The 16,414-nt window shown below is 43.7% G+C and overlaps 1 protein-coding gene across 2 annotated transcripts in view; it reads right to left on the reverse strand.

Moving 5' to 3' along the window:
* The window catches only part of kcnn1a (potassium intermediate/small conductance calcium-activated channel, subfamily N, member 1a), a gene marked incomplete at both ends in the record, with an annotated part of 52,166 nt that overhangs the window by 18,236 nt on the left and 17,516 nt on the right, over positions 1-16,414 (reverse strand). The window contains 3 exons of one of the 2 annotated variants that reach the window (XM_079285449.1): positions 1,881-2,299; positions 3,503-3,598; positions 8,321-8,794. In XM_079285449.1, coding sequence (XP_079141575.1) covers positions 1,881-2,299; positions 3,503-3,598; positions 8,321-8,794 — 989 coding nt within the window. Of the gene's footprint in view, positions 1-1,880; positions 2,300-3,502; positions 3,599-8,320; positions 8,795-16,414 lie in introns of those variants that run through there. The other variant, XM_079285450.1, reaches the window with a different exon arrangement.

A 16,414-nucleotide genomic window follows, 5' to 3' on the forward strand; every position in this document is an offset into this window, starting at 1 on the left:
GAGCCACGCCGCACCAGCAAAAGCCGTGCGAAAAGCAGCCCCCCTCCTTCTCGAGGAAACGGACAAATTCTTCCTCGAAAACTCTTCCCTTTGCTCCGAAGCATCTAAAAGTAAGAGTTTCATGGCGTCTGGGCATAGCTTAGCTTAATATAACCTACGTTAATTCAGGTTATTCATTTATGTGTTGATATTCCCGTATTTTTGTTTGTAAGAAGTTACTGTCGCGTGATATCAAGGTATTGCGTAATCCATGGCGGACCCGAGGCTCCGCTTGTGTGTTGAACTGCTGTAACTGTCTGCATTTAGATAAATCGCTGCGAGTGGATGCAGAGTTTGTGTATTATTACTTGAGAGACGTGATGAGAAACACTACGCTCATCTCACCGCAGCGACAAAGATCTGTTTTATGTGGGATTATTTTCATTCATTTTATTTCACTTCGTGTGGCATTTCTCTCGTCCTTGAATCAACTCTGTGAGTGAAGTGTGGGATCGCGGCTATCGGCCATAAGTGTCGTCAGTTCGCGACGCGACAACGGCAGCTTATGTCAGATATGATCAGCGACCCTCACCCTCACTACGACACCGCACACAGTAACTTTGATTCCCCTCTCTGCCTCCTTTTATTTCTCTTGGTTTCCGTAACTTGCACCCACATAGAGCTCTGGCTGAGTGTGGGTGAACCCCCCGCCTATTGTCCCAACTCACGCGATGCATCGGCACACGTGATTACATACAGCAACCTCTCTGCCATTTTGTCAGAGTCACTCGACTCCGCCATCTGGTCGTAGCTTAGCTGTAGGTCCTTAAGGCTCCTTCCCCTTCACACACATACTCACACACACACACATACTTGCATACATACATCCTCACCCACACACACACATACTTACATACATACATCCTCATCCATTTTATTCATTTGACGTTAGGTATGAGGCATATAAAATTGTATGATAGCGTTTGTTGGTTGCAATATTAATTGATTTGATCATTTACTATTTTGATTTAATAAACTCTGTTATACTTTAAGGAGCAGTCGTCTGTGATTACTTGTGCATATGCGTGTAATGAAATTGTATGTAGTAGCCTTGTGTACGAACTTAACCCTTCACTGTCACTGAATGTGTAGTCGCACCAGACTATTGACATTACGAGTGGCCACTAATTATGAGACTTAGTTTATCGTTTGGTTATTGGTCCCTGTTCGCAGGGTGGTGCCCCGTTGTTATTAATAATCATTAATAATTGTTACATACATTAATAATTATATTGATGTCAAGAATTCAGTTTCTTAAATGCTGATAACCCAAACAGCTGCAGGAGGACACTGAGCATCTGTAGTCAGGGCCTGGCTGAAGCCTTTGTAGAGCTGATGCTTGACTTTTACACTGCAGCACATGTACAGCTTCATATTGGGTCTGACAAGAACTGCTGCTACATATCATATCCCCCTTCCACTCCAACTACGCACAAATGACTTTGAAACATCAAAGCTGGCATTAACGTCTCAGTTCCCTATGCAAATGCAAAACGAGAAAGGGAAAAAAAAAAAAAAAGCTTTTCAATTCTCCCTGCCTCTTTCATTTTCACTGAGAATCGTTGCTGCCCCCTTGAGACGAAGCCCGATGCGCAGTTTTGGGGAGAAAACGGGTTCGGGGATCCTGGGGGCTGCTCTGCATTACCAAAACAAACCATTCAGCAAACAAACAATTAGACTCATGAATTATGGACAAGCCATCTAAAATAGCAATAAAAACAGGGAGTGGGGAGTGGGGAGTGGGGAGTCGTGGAGCGAAGGAAGAAAGGTGTCTAGTAATCCACAAGAAAGTTTTCAATCTGTCGCCAGCAAACATCCATTATTCACAACCCTGTGTTTACCTCTCACAGACGCGCACAGTCCATGCAGCAATGATCCAGGAGGATATACTGAACACCAGCAGAACAGTTCCTGGACAGATGGTCATGAGGGTCTTCATGACAAAGCGCGTGTTGAAGTTGATCTTGTTGAGGGCGCCGATGCTGCGAGATGAAGCGTCCGTGAACAGCTTGCTGTGGAGCAACATGACCCTGCCTATCAGGTAGAGTCTCAGGAACATGGGGATGGAGAGGATGATGTCCACGTCGGCATCGGCCACCGACGGCGTGTAGGTAAAGGCCAGCCGCGCCGTCCAGGTGAAGACGTACTGGCCCGGGATGGGATGGATGGCACACACCAGCAGCTCCAGCACGATGAAGAAGATCCGCTCATACGTCATGGCTATCCTCCAATCGTCCGCACCATTGTCGACCATAAACAGCTGCAGAGAAACAGACAGACACCAAGGACTTGGTTTGAATTAAACATTTTTCATCCTATTCTACACCTTCAAATTGTTAATCATTACAACCACGTTGAATCAAACCCACATATTGAAGATCCGAAGGAGTCATGCTCAATTTGATTAAAATGTGTGTAGAATGAAGGAGACATTTTGCATTTGGTGTAATGCTGTTGGCAACCAAGATTTGAATATTTCATTCAATTCAAATGTGATGAGTCTGATGCAGCTTCATCAAGCAGAACAACAACAGAAATAACATAAACCAAGATGGCTGCAAAGAAAACCCCGGATAACATCAGGAGTTTGATTATTATTGAGGATTTGTTTTTGGATTATATTTATTGTTCAAGACAACTTCAGGATATACGTTTGATAAAAAAAAAATGAGCTGCTGTGTATTAACAGTGTTATAGCTTTCTAATTGTCGAACGAACTGTAGCCTGGATGTTGTGACTGTGTCACTACGTTCAATCAAATGAATGCATTTGTGTGCATTCCTCTTGTGTGTACCATACGTTATAATTAGGGGTGTAACGGTTCACAAGATTCACGGTTGGGTTGGGTTCGATACAGTGGAGCCACGGTCCGGTACGTTTCGGTACAGTAGAAAACTATAAATACCAGAGAAATGTACTTGATTTTAAAATATATTTATTCATTACAACTAACATCATGAAGTTATTCTTTGACTTTGAACAATGATGGAACTATACCTGAGTGACTCATCTTCTGGGGTGTCTTCTTAGCAACACATAAGCATAAAAAACAAAAACTGCTCCTTAATGTTATGTAGTATTGTTACTTACATCTTGCAAAAGATATTTTTAATCTCAATGGGACTACCTGGTTAAATAAAGGTTGTTTTTTTTTATTCAAACGTATTCGGTTCATCATGCGTACCGAACCGTGAGCCTCGTACCGAACGGTTCAATACGAATACGCGTATCGTTACACCCCTAGTTATAATACATGTATATCATGAATGTGTATGTTATTGTGAGCAGAAATTAATTTTTTCACAGCAAAAACTTTGTAGCACAATAAAAGCATTATTTCAGTTCTTATCAAGGCCAAACGATAAATCTCCATTATCATCATCATTATATTCTTCCCAACACTGTTACCAAAAGCTGCTGGTATAATGAATAAAATAACATCATATTTAAGTGTTAAACTCACCTGGATTTCCCGGGCATGGTACATTATTATAAGACCAAGCAATATAACAGTGGAAAGGCTGATAAGGCATTTCAGTGCAAATGAGTATGAAGATTCCTATGGTGAGAGAAAAGCACAGAGAAAAGAGATTAGAAATAGCCTCGTGATTTGAACACAATTAACACATACACAAAAACATCTTATGTCGGAATAACAACATAAACTGTTCATTGAATGCATTTGTACATTTGGCCTCAACAGATGGCAAGAGTGACTGATCACTATACAACTAATGATTTCTGTCTACATCAACATCAAGGTGGAACCAGTTAAAAGTTTTAGGTTTTTGGAAATCAGCATCACAAACAACCTGACAGTCATCACACATCTCCATCCTGTTGAAGAGAGCTCAAAAACAGCTGTATTTCTTAAGGAAACTTAATATGTCAAAATCCCTGAGCCAAGTTCTTGTTAACTTTTAGGAGGAGCAATAGACAGCATCCTGCCTGCAAACATTAAAAACTGGCATGAGTTGTGCACGGCCCAGGACAGGAGGGCTCTACACTGTGTGATCAAAACCGCCCAGAACATCATTAGTACCCATTTACCAGTGTGAAGAATAGATATTGTTACTCAGAAGTACAAATCTGGAAGTGTTGTGTTACATTGAAAACAAATTCTTCTAATGTCAAACGAAAAGCATAAATATCCAAATATAAACACATGCATACACATGCCCACAAAAACTACAAACGGTTATACTCACACACACACACAAGTAGACACACATGCACACACAGTACTCATTAGCTTAAACGTCTACGTGAGACCAGATGATGGGGTTTTGCACACAAACAGCGCAGTCAGGATGTTGCTAAACAATGCAGCTGCAGGTGTAGGTGCAGCCCGATATTATCTATGGATGCTGTTCCCCGCCATCTAAACTACCAATTAATCAAAGCCCAGCACTAACAGGGGGACTTTCCACTTAATGGTAGGTGCAGAAGAGGCAAGGCTACCATTAGCAGGGGGGGCCAGCACAGTGAGTGCTGCTGGTGATAAATAGGCCAGCTGGATGCCAGCGCTGCAGTGTTGTGTTTGAGTGCATGTGTGCGTGTACACAGGGAAATTAGAAACTGTACAACACAAGTTCCCCCCTCTATGTCGATCAAATGCCCGTTGATAAATCAATTTAACAGCTATGGTGTAAAAATGCACGCTGCAGCAGGCTAATGATCGCAGGGTTGTTATTATAATAACAACAGCAGCGAATGACAAGAACAATAACTGGAAATATCGTTTATAATCATCAGTGTGATAGCAGGGAGAGCTGCTCAATATTAGTCCGTCCTTCGCTGGTCCATTTTACAGAATGTATTTTTAGCTGTCAACTAGATTGCTTTGCCCCTCAGGTCGACGACATGTTCTCAAGACATTCTAATGTCTGTAATTGTTTTGAGAAGTCCCCGGTGAAATAACATTAAGTAAACCAATTAATCCACCTACCAGAGGTTGAAGGATGTTTCTGTCCCAGTGCTCACTGCCTCTTAACGTGTTTCCCTCCTTCAGGGCTCAGAACAGCTCGGCTTAGCCTCAAGTGTCTGCTATGCCACGTGACATAAGATGGAAAATGGACCATCCCCAGCACATGTTACCTGTCTAATGTGGGAGGGGGAGCTGCTGTGCCACTCAGATACGGGAGGTCATTTTCATTCAAGCTGAGGTCAGCTTGATGAATGGACTAAACCCCACTCAGTAACACAGTCACAGACAAACCTATTACTTTCCTAAAACCCCATAAATCATCCTATAGATTACCACGCCGACTTTATCGTACAGATACACACACACACACACACACACACACACACCTATGTGTAATCGAAAACACATTTCCAAACTCAAAAATCTATCCATTATGACAGGAACATTCCAGTGGTTTTGTATGTTTTAGTCCAATAACTACAAATGCACTTAATGTGAAGCATACCAAAGGCTTTTAAATGCCAAACATTTCTCAGCTGACATTCAACATTTCTGAAAGTATATATCATGAATGAATCTCAAACTTTGGATGCCTTTTTTGAAGCTAAATTAGAGACTCCTCAGCTCTGAATGGTTGTTTTTCGACTGAAACTCTCTTGTTCTTTGAAGAATTAGCTCGACCACTACCCACTGATGTAGTGGAGACTTCATCTGTATTACAAAACAACTTGTCCCAGATGTTAGATCTTAAAATACTACCCATCACAGACATGTTTCAGGATTCTGCAAATCCATTTCAGGACAGAGTAAAATAAATGAGAACCAATGGCTGCCTGAAAGGTAGTAAATAAATGCAAAATGTTGTGCTGTGCTTTATACAATAACCTGCAACAATGTTAAATCTTCACGGTAAAGGTGAAAAGTGAAAGGGATCACTTGCACGCTTACACAATCATCACCCAAATTGTGTTTCAGCATCTTTCCGCTCTTTTGTTTTTTAGTTATACAGCCGACAACTTTAGTTTGGTTCATTCTTTCCCTTTCGTCAACATATTTTCTAGCCACAACAGGTAAATGTTTTTAGTTACAAGCTCTTATAAACTCACTCTACAGGGGACTGCCCATTGTTACGACAGTCTGAAGAATGTACCATTTGACCAAAAGCCCATTTGTTCGACAGCCCGTGCTCCAGGAAACAAACGGCAATTGTTCTGAGGGAACATTCCTCCAAAAATACACATTGTCCCTTCAACAAACGGAAGAACATGGCTAATTGTTATTTAGGATGACTTCATCGGACATCAATATTTTATAAGTAATCAACCGTTGGTATAATGGCATGACACCCTGTACGCTGCCTATCCAGAACAAGTGAGGGATAGCAGGTTAGCAACTAGCCCGGAGAATAGTTAAGAACTTAGTCATATCAACTTTACAGCGCTATAAGTCAAACTCTTGTGATCCTCTACTGGTAGGATTTTGAACCCAAGTGATCAATAATGCTTAACTATATGAGATTTGTAGTTATTGGGCTCAAACATGGAAAACCACCTCTAAAGTCCTGTTTGTTTAATGTTAAAAAGGTGTTCTTATTCCCTTTAAAGACCTGTTCTGTGACCTCTGCTATACTGCAGCGCACAGCAATGTCAGCGCCCAAGTAAACAGCCTTATAAATAGTGTCAGAAGCTGCTCTCGGTGCGCTGACTGGACTATATTCTTCCCAAAATACCCTGACACAGCAGAAGTGATTGGCTGATACAGAGGGACGACAAAAGGTCAAGGGGCGTTACATGGCCCCGACACCATACTGCCCTGCTGATGTTCTTGTTTAAGAGTCCCACACTTTCCAAACGTGTGCCATGTCGTCTCCACTCTTATCTGCTAAAAGATGCTGTTGGCCAACTGGAACGTCATTCCAATCTTTTATTCCCATTGACCTTTTCTCTTCATCTCTCGAGCTCTGCCTGAATCTCCATATATCTACCGTACTTTTCGGACTATAAGCCGCTACTTTTTACCCCACGCTTTGAGGCGTCGGCTTATAGTCCGGTGTGATTTATATACGGATTTTTCCGTAGCTTTTCTCCGCCACAACAACAACCGCACTTCCGGTTCCGGTCTAACACAACATTTACTAGCTCCCGACACAGAACAGTTGCTACCAGCAACCCCTCTGCTACCAGCTGTTACTGACAGGGTCGCTACAATATGGATGAAGTACCTTTGACCTACTTCTCACTAGGACTGTTAACAAAAAAGGTTGAACGGCAAGATGCTTTTAACAGTACATGTCCGACTCGCTAGCTTCTAAGCTAATTTTAACATTACGGCCAGTGGGGAAATGCTAACCGCGATTAGCATTAGTGAATATATAATATATCTTTGTACATCTTTTCATGCAGACATACTTGCATTACAGACTAAGGTCTCTCACGGCTACCAAACGAAAAGCAATGAGGCAATAAATGTTGTTGCTTATAGCTCTGAATAGCTGTTGTGCTAGCAGCAACTGGCCAAGCCAGTTAGCCGTAAATGCTATTCAGAGCTATGAGCAACGTAGACACGCTGCATGAGAAGAGCAGCTTTTTCTCAAGTCTGCCAGTGGATCCTAACAGCGCGGAACAGTGTGAAAGAATCCACCATCACCAACGGGTTCCGAAAGGCTGGGCTACTACGAGATGAAGAGGACAGGGCAAGGGCGGATTTGCTATGTTATGATGTTCAGAGAAGAAGACAACTTTAGTACTGTTAAAAGCATCTTGCTGTTCAACGGGGACACCTGCGGCTTATAGACCAGTGCGGCTTATCTGTGTGCACTTTCTTTTTTTCTTTTAAAAATCAGCTGGTGCGGCCTATATACCGGTGTGCTCTATAGTCCGGAAAGTACGGTATCTCTCTTTATTCCGTTTCCTCCTCTCCATCTCCCTCTCCTACTGTGAGCTCCTGATTTCAGATGCTGGTGTCACAGGGAATGACAGACAGCCACAACAGCTCTGCTAGTGGAAGCAATCCTTTGGGCGAAACTCCATTCTGATGCCAACAAGGAAAAAGTCGATATTTAAGAAAAAAACAACTCGTGACAAAACCAGGCCTTTAATCGAGAAATTACTGAATAGAAAAATGTCCCTCCAAACGATACACTGTTAGTCATAGATCACATGATAATTAGTATTTGTGCACTATTTCCATCACCTTTGTTAGGTAACGTATGTCAGCGTCTGGGCTAATAATCACGCTTCATAAATGTGACAGCTGCCAACCCCGCACAAATCACAAATTAACAATAGCAGTGACAACACACAAAGCTCCCACTCATGCATCACACACATACACACACGCGCATGTACAACCTACCTTAGTGTAAACCCCCCATGACAGTTCCGTCTCCGTCACCATGACAACAATCCCAAACATCCCAAAGATGAGTGCGTAGTCGCTGAGTCGCTTCCGCTTCTCGAACAGCGCCCTCCGGTGGCCGAGCCTGTAGCCGATGTCCCTGTTCTTCTTCTGCGACGCCCTGCCTCCGCCATGCACGCTGCCCTCCCTGATCAAGCTCTCGTTGGACGCCTTGCTGGGGTCTTCGCCGCCGTTGTCTTTGGACACCACCACCTCCAGGCCAGAGCTGTGCAGTGTCTGCAAGGGCTGGGCCTCCGAGTCGAGCTCCGCGAGGTTGCGGCGCGACGAGGACGCCAGGCTGCCCACTAGTGGTCTCACCACTCCGCCATTGTACTTGCAGGTGTTCATGGCTATCTGGGGGAGTCGGCCGCTGCTCTCGGAGAGGGAGGCCTTGGATCCAGCATGGCTCACTTTCTTCTGCTCAGTAGTGGCCTGTGAACCAGGAAGAAGAGTGATAAATACAATACTATCACAACAAAAAGAGTGTCAAAACTGTCAGAAGGTGGAAGAGACACATACAGGTTTATGCTTTAAATAGCATTGATGTGGGAGTTACATCTCTGTGGCTCTGGAGAGTGCACAGAGAGGGAAGGATCTTGCAAAACTATTTTGGTTATGAAAGCAGACAGATTTAGTGCTCAGCAGGACATGTGGCCAAAACGTACAGTACGCACCAAAATATCAACAGTTCTTGTTTGAAAGGCTCAAATACTGAGAGCAGGTAACAGAGGCGGGGTTGTTCAATTTGATTTTAGGTCTGTGTTCGGTAAAAAACAAGGTAATCCCAATCTTACAACTGACTATATTTCACTGTATGTTTTCGTCTTTTCCTTAAAGAAAATGGGATCAAAATTGGATGGCTCAAAAATGAATAAATAATGGATGGACTTTGATGTATAAATAAAACCATATAACCAATAGTGGGACCTACAAAGTGCAGACAATTTAATCTTTGCACTGCACAAATTTAGATATGAATGATTAATGCCCGCCGTGACCCTGTTTCCTATCAGAGAAACACTCTTCCCCTGCAGAGATTAGAAGTGGGCTGCCCAGAAGAGAACGAAGAAGATGAAGAAGAAATGTGGACTTTCTCAGGCGTACCACAGACACCAGATGTGAGGTTCCCCCTAAGTGGGGAAACGAGGAAATCCATTTCCTTTGAAACTCAAAGAATTGTGTATACTGTATAGTGTCTGTTGAGGTTCGGGGCAAGTTCAGAAAAACAGAGTGAACCAACCAGGTATTCACATATAAACATCACGTTCATGGAATAAATAGCAGTATAGTATATTGTGTATATCATTTCTAACTTGAACGATATAGGAGAGAATACATTTAACTTTTTAAAAACTCATTTTACTTCTTCATCACATGTACAAAATGTTGCAATTTTTCCTTTTCTGACCGGATGCCGTGCAGACTTTTCTCTTCTTGCATTGAGTAGTCTATCATGTCTGCTCTTCTTGGCAGATAGGAGCGAGTTTCTGTCCCGGCTACGCAGACAGAAAATGTTCAATCCATGCAGAGGCTGCAGAGCAGTCACCCCAGAAGCATCTATCTGCCTGACTATCCTCTGCCCTTCAGAGACTCGGGCAGATTATCATAATGGGTTATGAAAACTTCACATGGAACAGTGCTTTTTCCGAAACAAGTCGGGGGTGTGTGATAGCACTGCTGGCCCTTTTTATTAGCCTTGACAAAGCATGCTTAATGCCTTTAAATGTGCTCGTGGGAATAAAGAAGGGCGGCCCTAATGGAAATTTACTAACTCCAGGCTTGTGATGTTATCGTCTTGCGCATATTGTGGCTCCATGAGAACAAGACTAAAGGTTAAATATTAGTGCGGCCATAGTGTTTCTAATCCCCTTTTCTATGTTAAATTGCTTTTTAATCTGTGCCATTAGGACCACTTTAGACCTTTCAAGACAGTGCAGTGAGTGAACTTTAGGTTTGAATGAATACTGTAGAAAAAGATGCTGATATGGCAATAATGGTCAAGCTGCTCGCCTTTATGTGAGACTAAATATAGAACGCGGAGTGCTGAATTGTGCTTATTTGATTTCAGTTCAACAAATTAAAAGAGCAGTAAGGTCCTTAAAGATGTGGGTTGGATTGAATGATTTGCTTCCGATTTGTTTGTTTGAATTCTTGTAATTTACTTTTTACTTAACAAAAGGATGCTGTAACAAGGATTAGAACCCTTATATACTGTATATAGAGAGAGATTTGTTTTACTGACGCACAAGTAGATTTTCTCAGCATCAGGAAAGGCACACACAACTATGATAACGTAATAAAATATCACTGAAGACTAAGACGGGAGACCAGCAGCAGAGAATAATCATCCTAATGCATGTCCTGGCTAAGATGCATGAGAAATGAAACAAGATGTACGTAATCAACTGCATCGTTCATTTTAGGAGGCTATTTTAATACGTTTTGTTAAATGTCTATTGGTCTTCTTCCCCAGTGCATAAATAGCTTGCTTTTTTCCTGCATCAAGCTCCATGGTAGATCCGCCTGCTGCTTTGAATGCGCTACATCTCCAGCAGAACTTGAACTGAGCAACTACAAAACATCATTATTCTTTTGGTTTTGAGTGTCACAACATGATGTCACTTCTTGTCAGAAGAGAATTTCCTGCCTTTGTGTAGGAAGTAAATTACTCTGAAGCTCCAGTTCTGAGCTTTGAGTATTTTTAGACTCAGTCAAACTTTCGGAGTGGTTCTGAGATGCTTGACATGCTAATTTGATTCCTGGACTTCAATATCTAAGAAAAACAAGCCAAGACAACCATCTCAAACGAAGGTTGTGAATGTTTGTAGAAAACAGTCCTTTTGTGAATTTATAGGAACATGAGTGTATTTTTAGTGTTTATTTTATGATTGGCTAAACACAGTATTGGAGTATTATGGCTCAGCGTCTTGCTCAAGGTGGGAACCACCAACCCTATGATTAATAGCCAACCAGTTCTATCACCACAGTTTATGAGCCAAAGAACGTCATTGTTCATAGTGGTTCACGGTGTGGATTCATAGAGTAGAGCAAACTCTGAACTGTGAGTAAGCATGACTGTACAATAAACTATTGACTGCCTACTCAAAGACATGAATCCTCCCTGCTCCAGACTGGACACACGCAACACTCCCTGTAGGCGCTCTCAAGGATTTCTGCTTTGGAATTTTTAAATGAACACACATGATTAATGTGCATGACAAATTCTTTTCAACTACAACGTATTCAAATACACATGAATCCATTTAAAAGTAAAGCTCTGGGTTCCTCCATTCATGAAGTTAGAGTGGGGCGATGGTAATAAGTCGACAAAACAGAGGGCTGTTCTTAAACATAATTCATCTCTAAAACATGTCTCTATATTGTGAAGAGAAAGGCTTGAAAACGAGACTCAGTGTTTCCCTAATACGGTTTCTGATGACCAATTACATGATTGATTACATTGATCAGAGTAAAAAGGCCAAGTTGTCACAGTCAAGAGCCTGAGATGTAAAAGGAGAACGTCGCAGGAAGTGTTCTTCCAATAAGGTAAATGAACGGGTTTGATGATGGACGCCAAGAGAGCAGGGCTGCTGTTACATCCTCAGCTTTAGTTACTCGTTTCTGGTGATCAGTAGTCACGGCACCAGGTCAGGACTGACCTAAATACGGCGACCGCCCCACCAGTCAGTTTGCATGAACAGAGACTGTCTGCGTTTCTAATCGGGGAACAACTGAGCTTAACGAGAGACAAATAAGAGCGAGAGAACATCTGTACAGGCACACTGAAGGAGTAAGACAAAATACCAAGATGTATGCCTGACTCTTTCCTCTGTAAAACTAAAGTCCTTCACAGACTTTGCAGCGGGAGTCCTCACATCACATTCCAAAGCCTCAAAGCAGCCTCAATCAATTCCACACACTCGCCCACTTAGCCAGCTACCCAAGCGCTGTCGCATTTCCCCTGCAACCCGACTAAACAGTGCTTCGAAAGGGCACGGCGGGCCAGCGTTGCCCTTGTCGTCCCCCGATGCCCCCACAGAGGAGGCACGGGGAGGCTGCTTGTCCAGCCGACCGACGGCTCAATTTCATTTTGAATGGCACGCAGCATCCAGGCTCTATGAAATGGAGCCTCATAATCAAATTGAAAAGCCTCAGTGCAGAACAGTTTAAATGAAGGCAACTCTCTGCCTTGCTCCTCTCTCTCTCTCCCTCCCTCCCCAGCCCGCTCAAATCTAATAGAAAATCCACATTATTCAGTGTTGTGTGGGGCTTCTGTGCTGCAGTGTTAGAGGCTTATACACCCTAAAAATGGAATTGTGCATTAGAAAATCAAGTGTGTTCAATGCTGCGTGTTTGTGAGTTTGTGTATGTGGGTGCCAGTCTTTTTAATTATTTGTGTGTTGCATGTGGGTGGCTGGGTGTATGTGTGCTCGTTGAACAAGCCAGGCACCGGATTAGGTCGAACATTGACGCAGACAGTGTGTAGCGACGAAACAAAGCGCGAGGAGGAATTGTTTGAGAAGATCCACGTGTATGTGAGCGTGTACAATTTTGCGAATGCCGGGCGGATGCCGACAAGAAAGGAGGAACGCGAAAGAGAACGAGGAAGAGGGCAGAGCGGCAAAATTAGGCAGAGATTGAGGAAACATTAAAGACGGAGAGGGTGAAAGAGATAAATGAAAGAGAGGAAAGACCGCTCCCGGTGGGTGTCTCTGCCAGCCCCTGGAGTGATTGAGAGCTGCAGGCTACACTCTCCAGTTTGTCCCTGCACACTAGACGCTGTCACATTTCTCTGACAGGCCAGCAGGCATCAGGGCTCCAACGTCCATCCCTGACCAGCATGTGGATCATTACTCAGCACTGGTAGAGATGGAGGAAAACCTGAGGCTGCAGGTCCATATTCATAAAAGAAAAGCCTCCATCACAGCTCTCTGTGTACTGCGGTGATGGAAATAAACAATGTATATTTAATGCAAACACGTTGGAGCCTCTAATGCTCAAAAATGAGTGTCATGAGGGTACATATCATGTATCAGGGATAACAGCATGAATTAAAATGTCATCTTTATCAGTGTCTTAGGTGAAATGCTATTTCCTTGCAGTCGTGGAAATGGTGAGCCTCTGCGTGCCGAGTCTTATCACCCGATACTTCATGTCCTTATATCTCTGGAGGGATGTCTGCTGTTAAATAATGCCTGCTTCTGCCCCTCTGCAGGATAAGTCGAAGCTTTTGTAAGTGTTTCATGAAGACACGGCAGTCCTAGAGATTGCAGAGGGAGCCGACGTTCAAAGAGTTTTCACAGAATACTCTTGCGCCGACTTCACATGTCTTGTACGAACAAGCAAGCGTGGCGACAACGGCCCGATGAGGCCTAAAATGAGCGGCTCACGTGGTGTGTGCGTGGGACAAGACCCGAACATGTCTGGTGAAGCACATGGAAAACACATTGCCAAGTGTGTTTTCCACCTCATACATTAATTCAAAAACATTCTGTCCCACATCTACTCATGTAGCATTTTGCATATTGTCCATGCTCAGTGTGTAACATCAGTAATGCTGCGACAGACCAAAGTGAGCACTTGACAATTTAGGGAGGCACTCCTCGCATTCAGCTGGCAGATCACATAAACCAGACGTCACATCCAGGGGTAGGCCTACTTTTGGTGCATTTAAGAACTTTGTAGCTCTAATAGAAACTGTGCAAACATCACACAATACAGCAACTTTATGATCATTTAACATGGACACTGACGTGAGATTTGATATTGTCAGTCGGTATTGATATGGTCAGGGAGATATATTAGGGCCGTCACATTTAACATGATATTCAAACTACATTTAGTTTCATAAACTTAGTTCAGGAACGGGACCACGCCCAGAACACGGATCATTTCCCCTGCACAAGTATTTAAGCTCAACGCACCTGTTCATTTCCTCTTCGACTCCGTTCTCTCATCCCTCCCCCCCAACCCCATTTTTTGTTTTCCTATTTTTTCTCTCTTGCAGTATTACAGGAACGACAAGGGACTCTGCACCGCCGGAGCTCCCCAGAGATGGCCCCACTCAACAGTCTCCATTCCCACCAGCCGCCGGACACCAACTGTCCTCCATCACTTCCCTTCATCCCTCTACCCCTACCCTACCTCCTTTCATCTCTCTGCCTCGATCCCTACCCTACATCCCTTCATCCCTCTACCCTACATCCCTTCATCTCTCTACCCCTACCCTACATCCCTTCATCCCTCTACCCCTACCCTACATCCCTTCATCCCTCTACCCTACATCCCTTCATCTCTCTACCCCTACCCTACATCCCTTCATCCCTCTACCCCTACCCTACATCCCTTCATCCCTCTACCCTACATCCCTTCATCTCTCTACCCCTACCCTACATCCCTCTACCCTTACCCTACATCCCTTCATCCCTCTACCCTACATCCCTTCATCTCTCTACCCCTACCCTACATCCCTCTACCTCTACCCTTACCCTACATCCCTTCATCCCTCTACCCTACATCACTTCATCCCTCTACCCTTACCCTACATCCCTTCACCCCTACCCTACATCCCTCTACCTCTACCCCCCTCTACCTCTACTCTTACCCTACATCCCTCTACCTCTACCCCCCTCTACCTCTACTCTTACCCTACATCCCTTCATCTCTCTACCCCTACCCTACATCCCTCTACCTCTACCCATACCCTATATCCCTTCATCCCTCTACCCCTACCCTACATCCCTTCATCACTCGACCCCTTCTGCTTCCTAAACCTAACTATCATTCCATTACGCGATAAAAACTCTCGAAACTTATCCTGTTAGTGGTGTGGTCCTTGTTAGTGAATGTTAGAATATGGAGGAAAATTATTTGATTCGTAATGATGTATTTGAATTAGAAATTATACCACCAAGCCCTGCTGAACGGATAACTATGACGTCAAGGTATCAGAGATAAAATGTGTGGAAGCACTTTGGATTTAACACTATAGATGGGACAGTTGTGCGAGGCAAGACTGTTCCCTGAGATTTTAAAATGCAACTGCCTTACAGTAATGTTAGCTTGTCACTCATGTGAGTTAACGTTGTTAAGCGTGCGTGCAATACCACACGTTCTAAAATCTCGAGGCTCTGTATCTATAAACAGAAAAGAACGAGGGTCCTCAGAAATGTGCACAAACTGAGGAGCCCCGCCGGCGACGAACAGACTCAATCCCTGTAGTCTGCCGTCAGGGTGATCAGGCTCAGAGGGACACGGCTAGCAGGCCCTTAGCCTTCAGAGAAATTACGGCTTAGATTCCCGGTCCCCGAGTCCCGTCACCCCTGGGTGGAAGTCCCTATCTAGACTTAATCCCTGCACCTCCCTGGTCCTTGTCTCTGACTTAAGGAATTCAGTGAGTTTCAATAATACAGGGAAAGTCTGTGGGAAGAGAGAGAGAGAAGCGGAGGGCCAGTTCTGCTCGATATGAGTTATCCACCAGGCCTGACAGTGAGTTTCGTGTGAAAGAACGTCCCGTACACATCACTTTGGCTCCGCATGGCTGAGACGGCTTTCACACCCCCGCTCACCCAACTTTCGCCTCTTACCGCCTCCGCTAAGAGAAACCTTTCCGGGTCGTTAATTTTACCCGATCAGAACAAAAGAGCCTCAAAGTTCCTTTTGGTTCACTTTTAACCAAAAACATTTGACCTCGATCGTTAATTCCTTCACTAAGTTGATATAGTGCTCGGATATCAGTCACTTAACAGCTCGTTATTTTATCATTTATTCTCCCTACTCTGAGATCTAACAGTTTATAATTCTCTTTACAAGCTCAGTCATTTATGACCTGCTTTTTCTGTGAGGGCTAATCCAGGTCTCTCTGACTATTGGTGTGGATGTGTTTGATATGCGTCAGTAGTGTAAACCGAAGTGTGGTCTGTTCGCTCACCTCAGGGGCTTAACGCTCCCTCCCCTTCAGATGTCCCCTGCTTTTTAGTTTGTTCCGTCCACAGGAAAAAAAGGAAGAAAAGAAAAATAGTTTCCTTTTCGATTTATTGTATCCCCGTCAGA

This window comes from Melanostigma gelatinosum (genome assembly GCF_949748355.1).
Source record: "Melanostigma gelatinosum genome assembly, chromosome: 15".
In the NCBI taxonomy this organism is placed as follows: Eukaryota; Metazoa; Chordata; class Actinopteri; order Perciformes; family Zoarcidae; genus Melanostigma; species Melanostigma gelatinosum.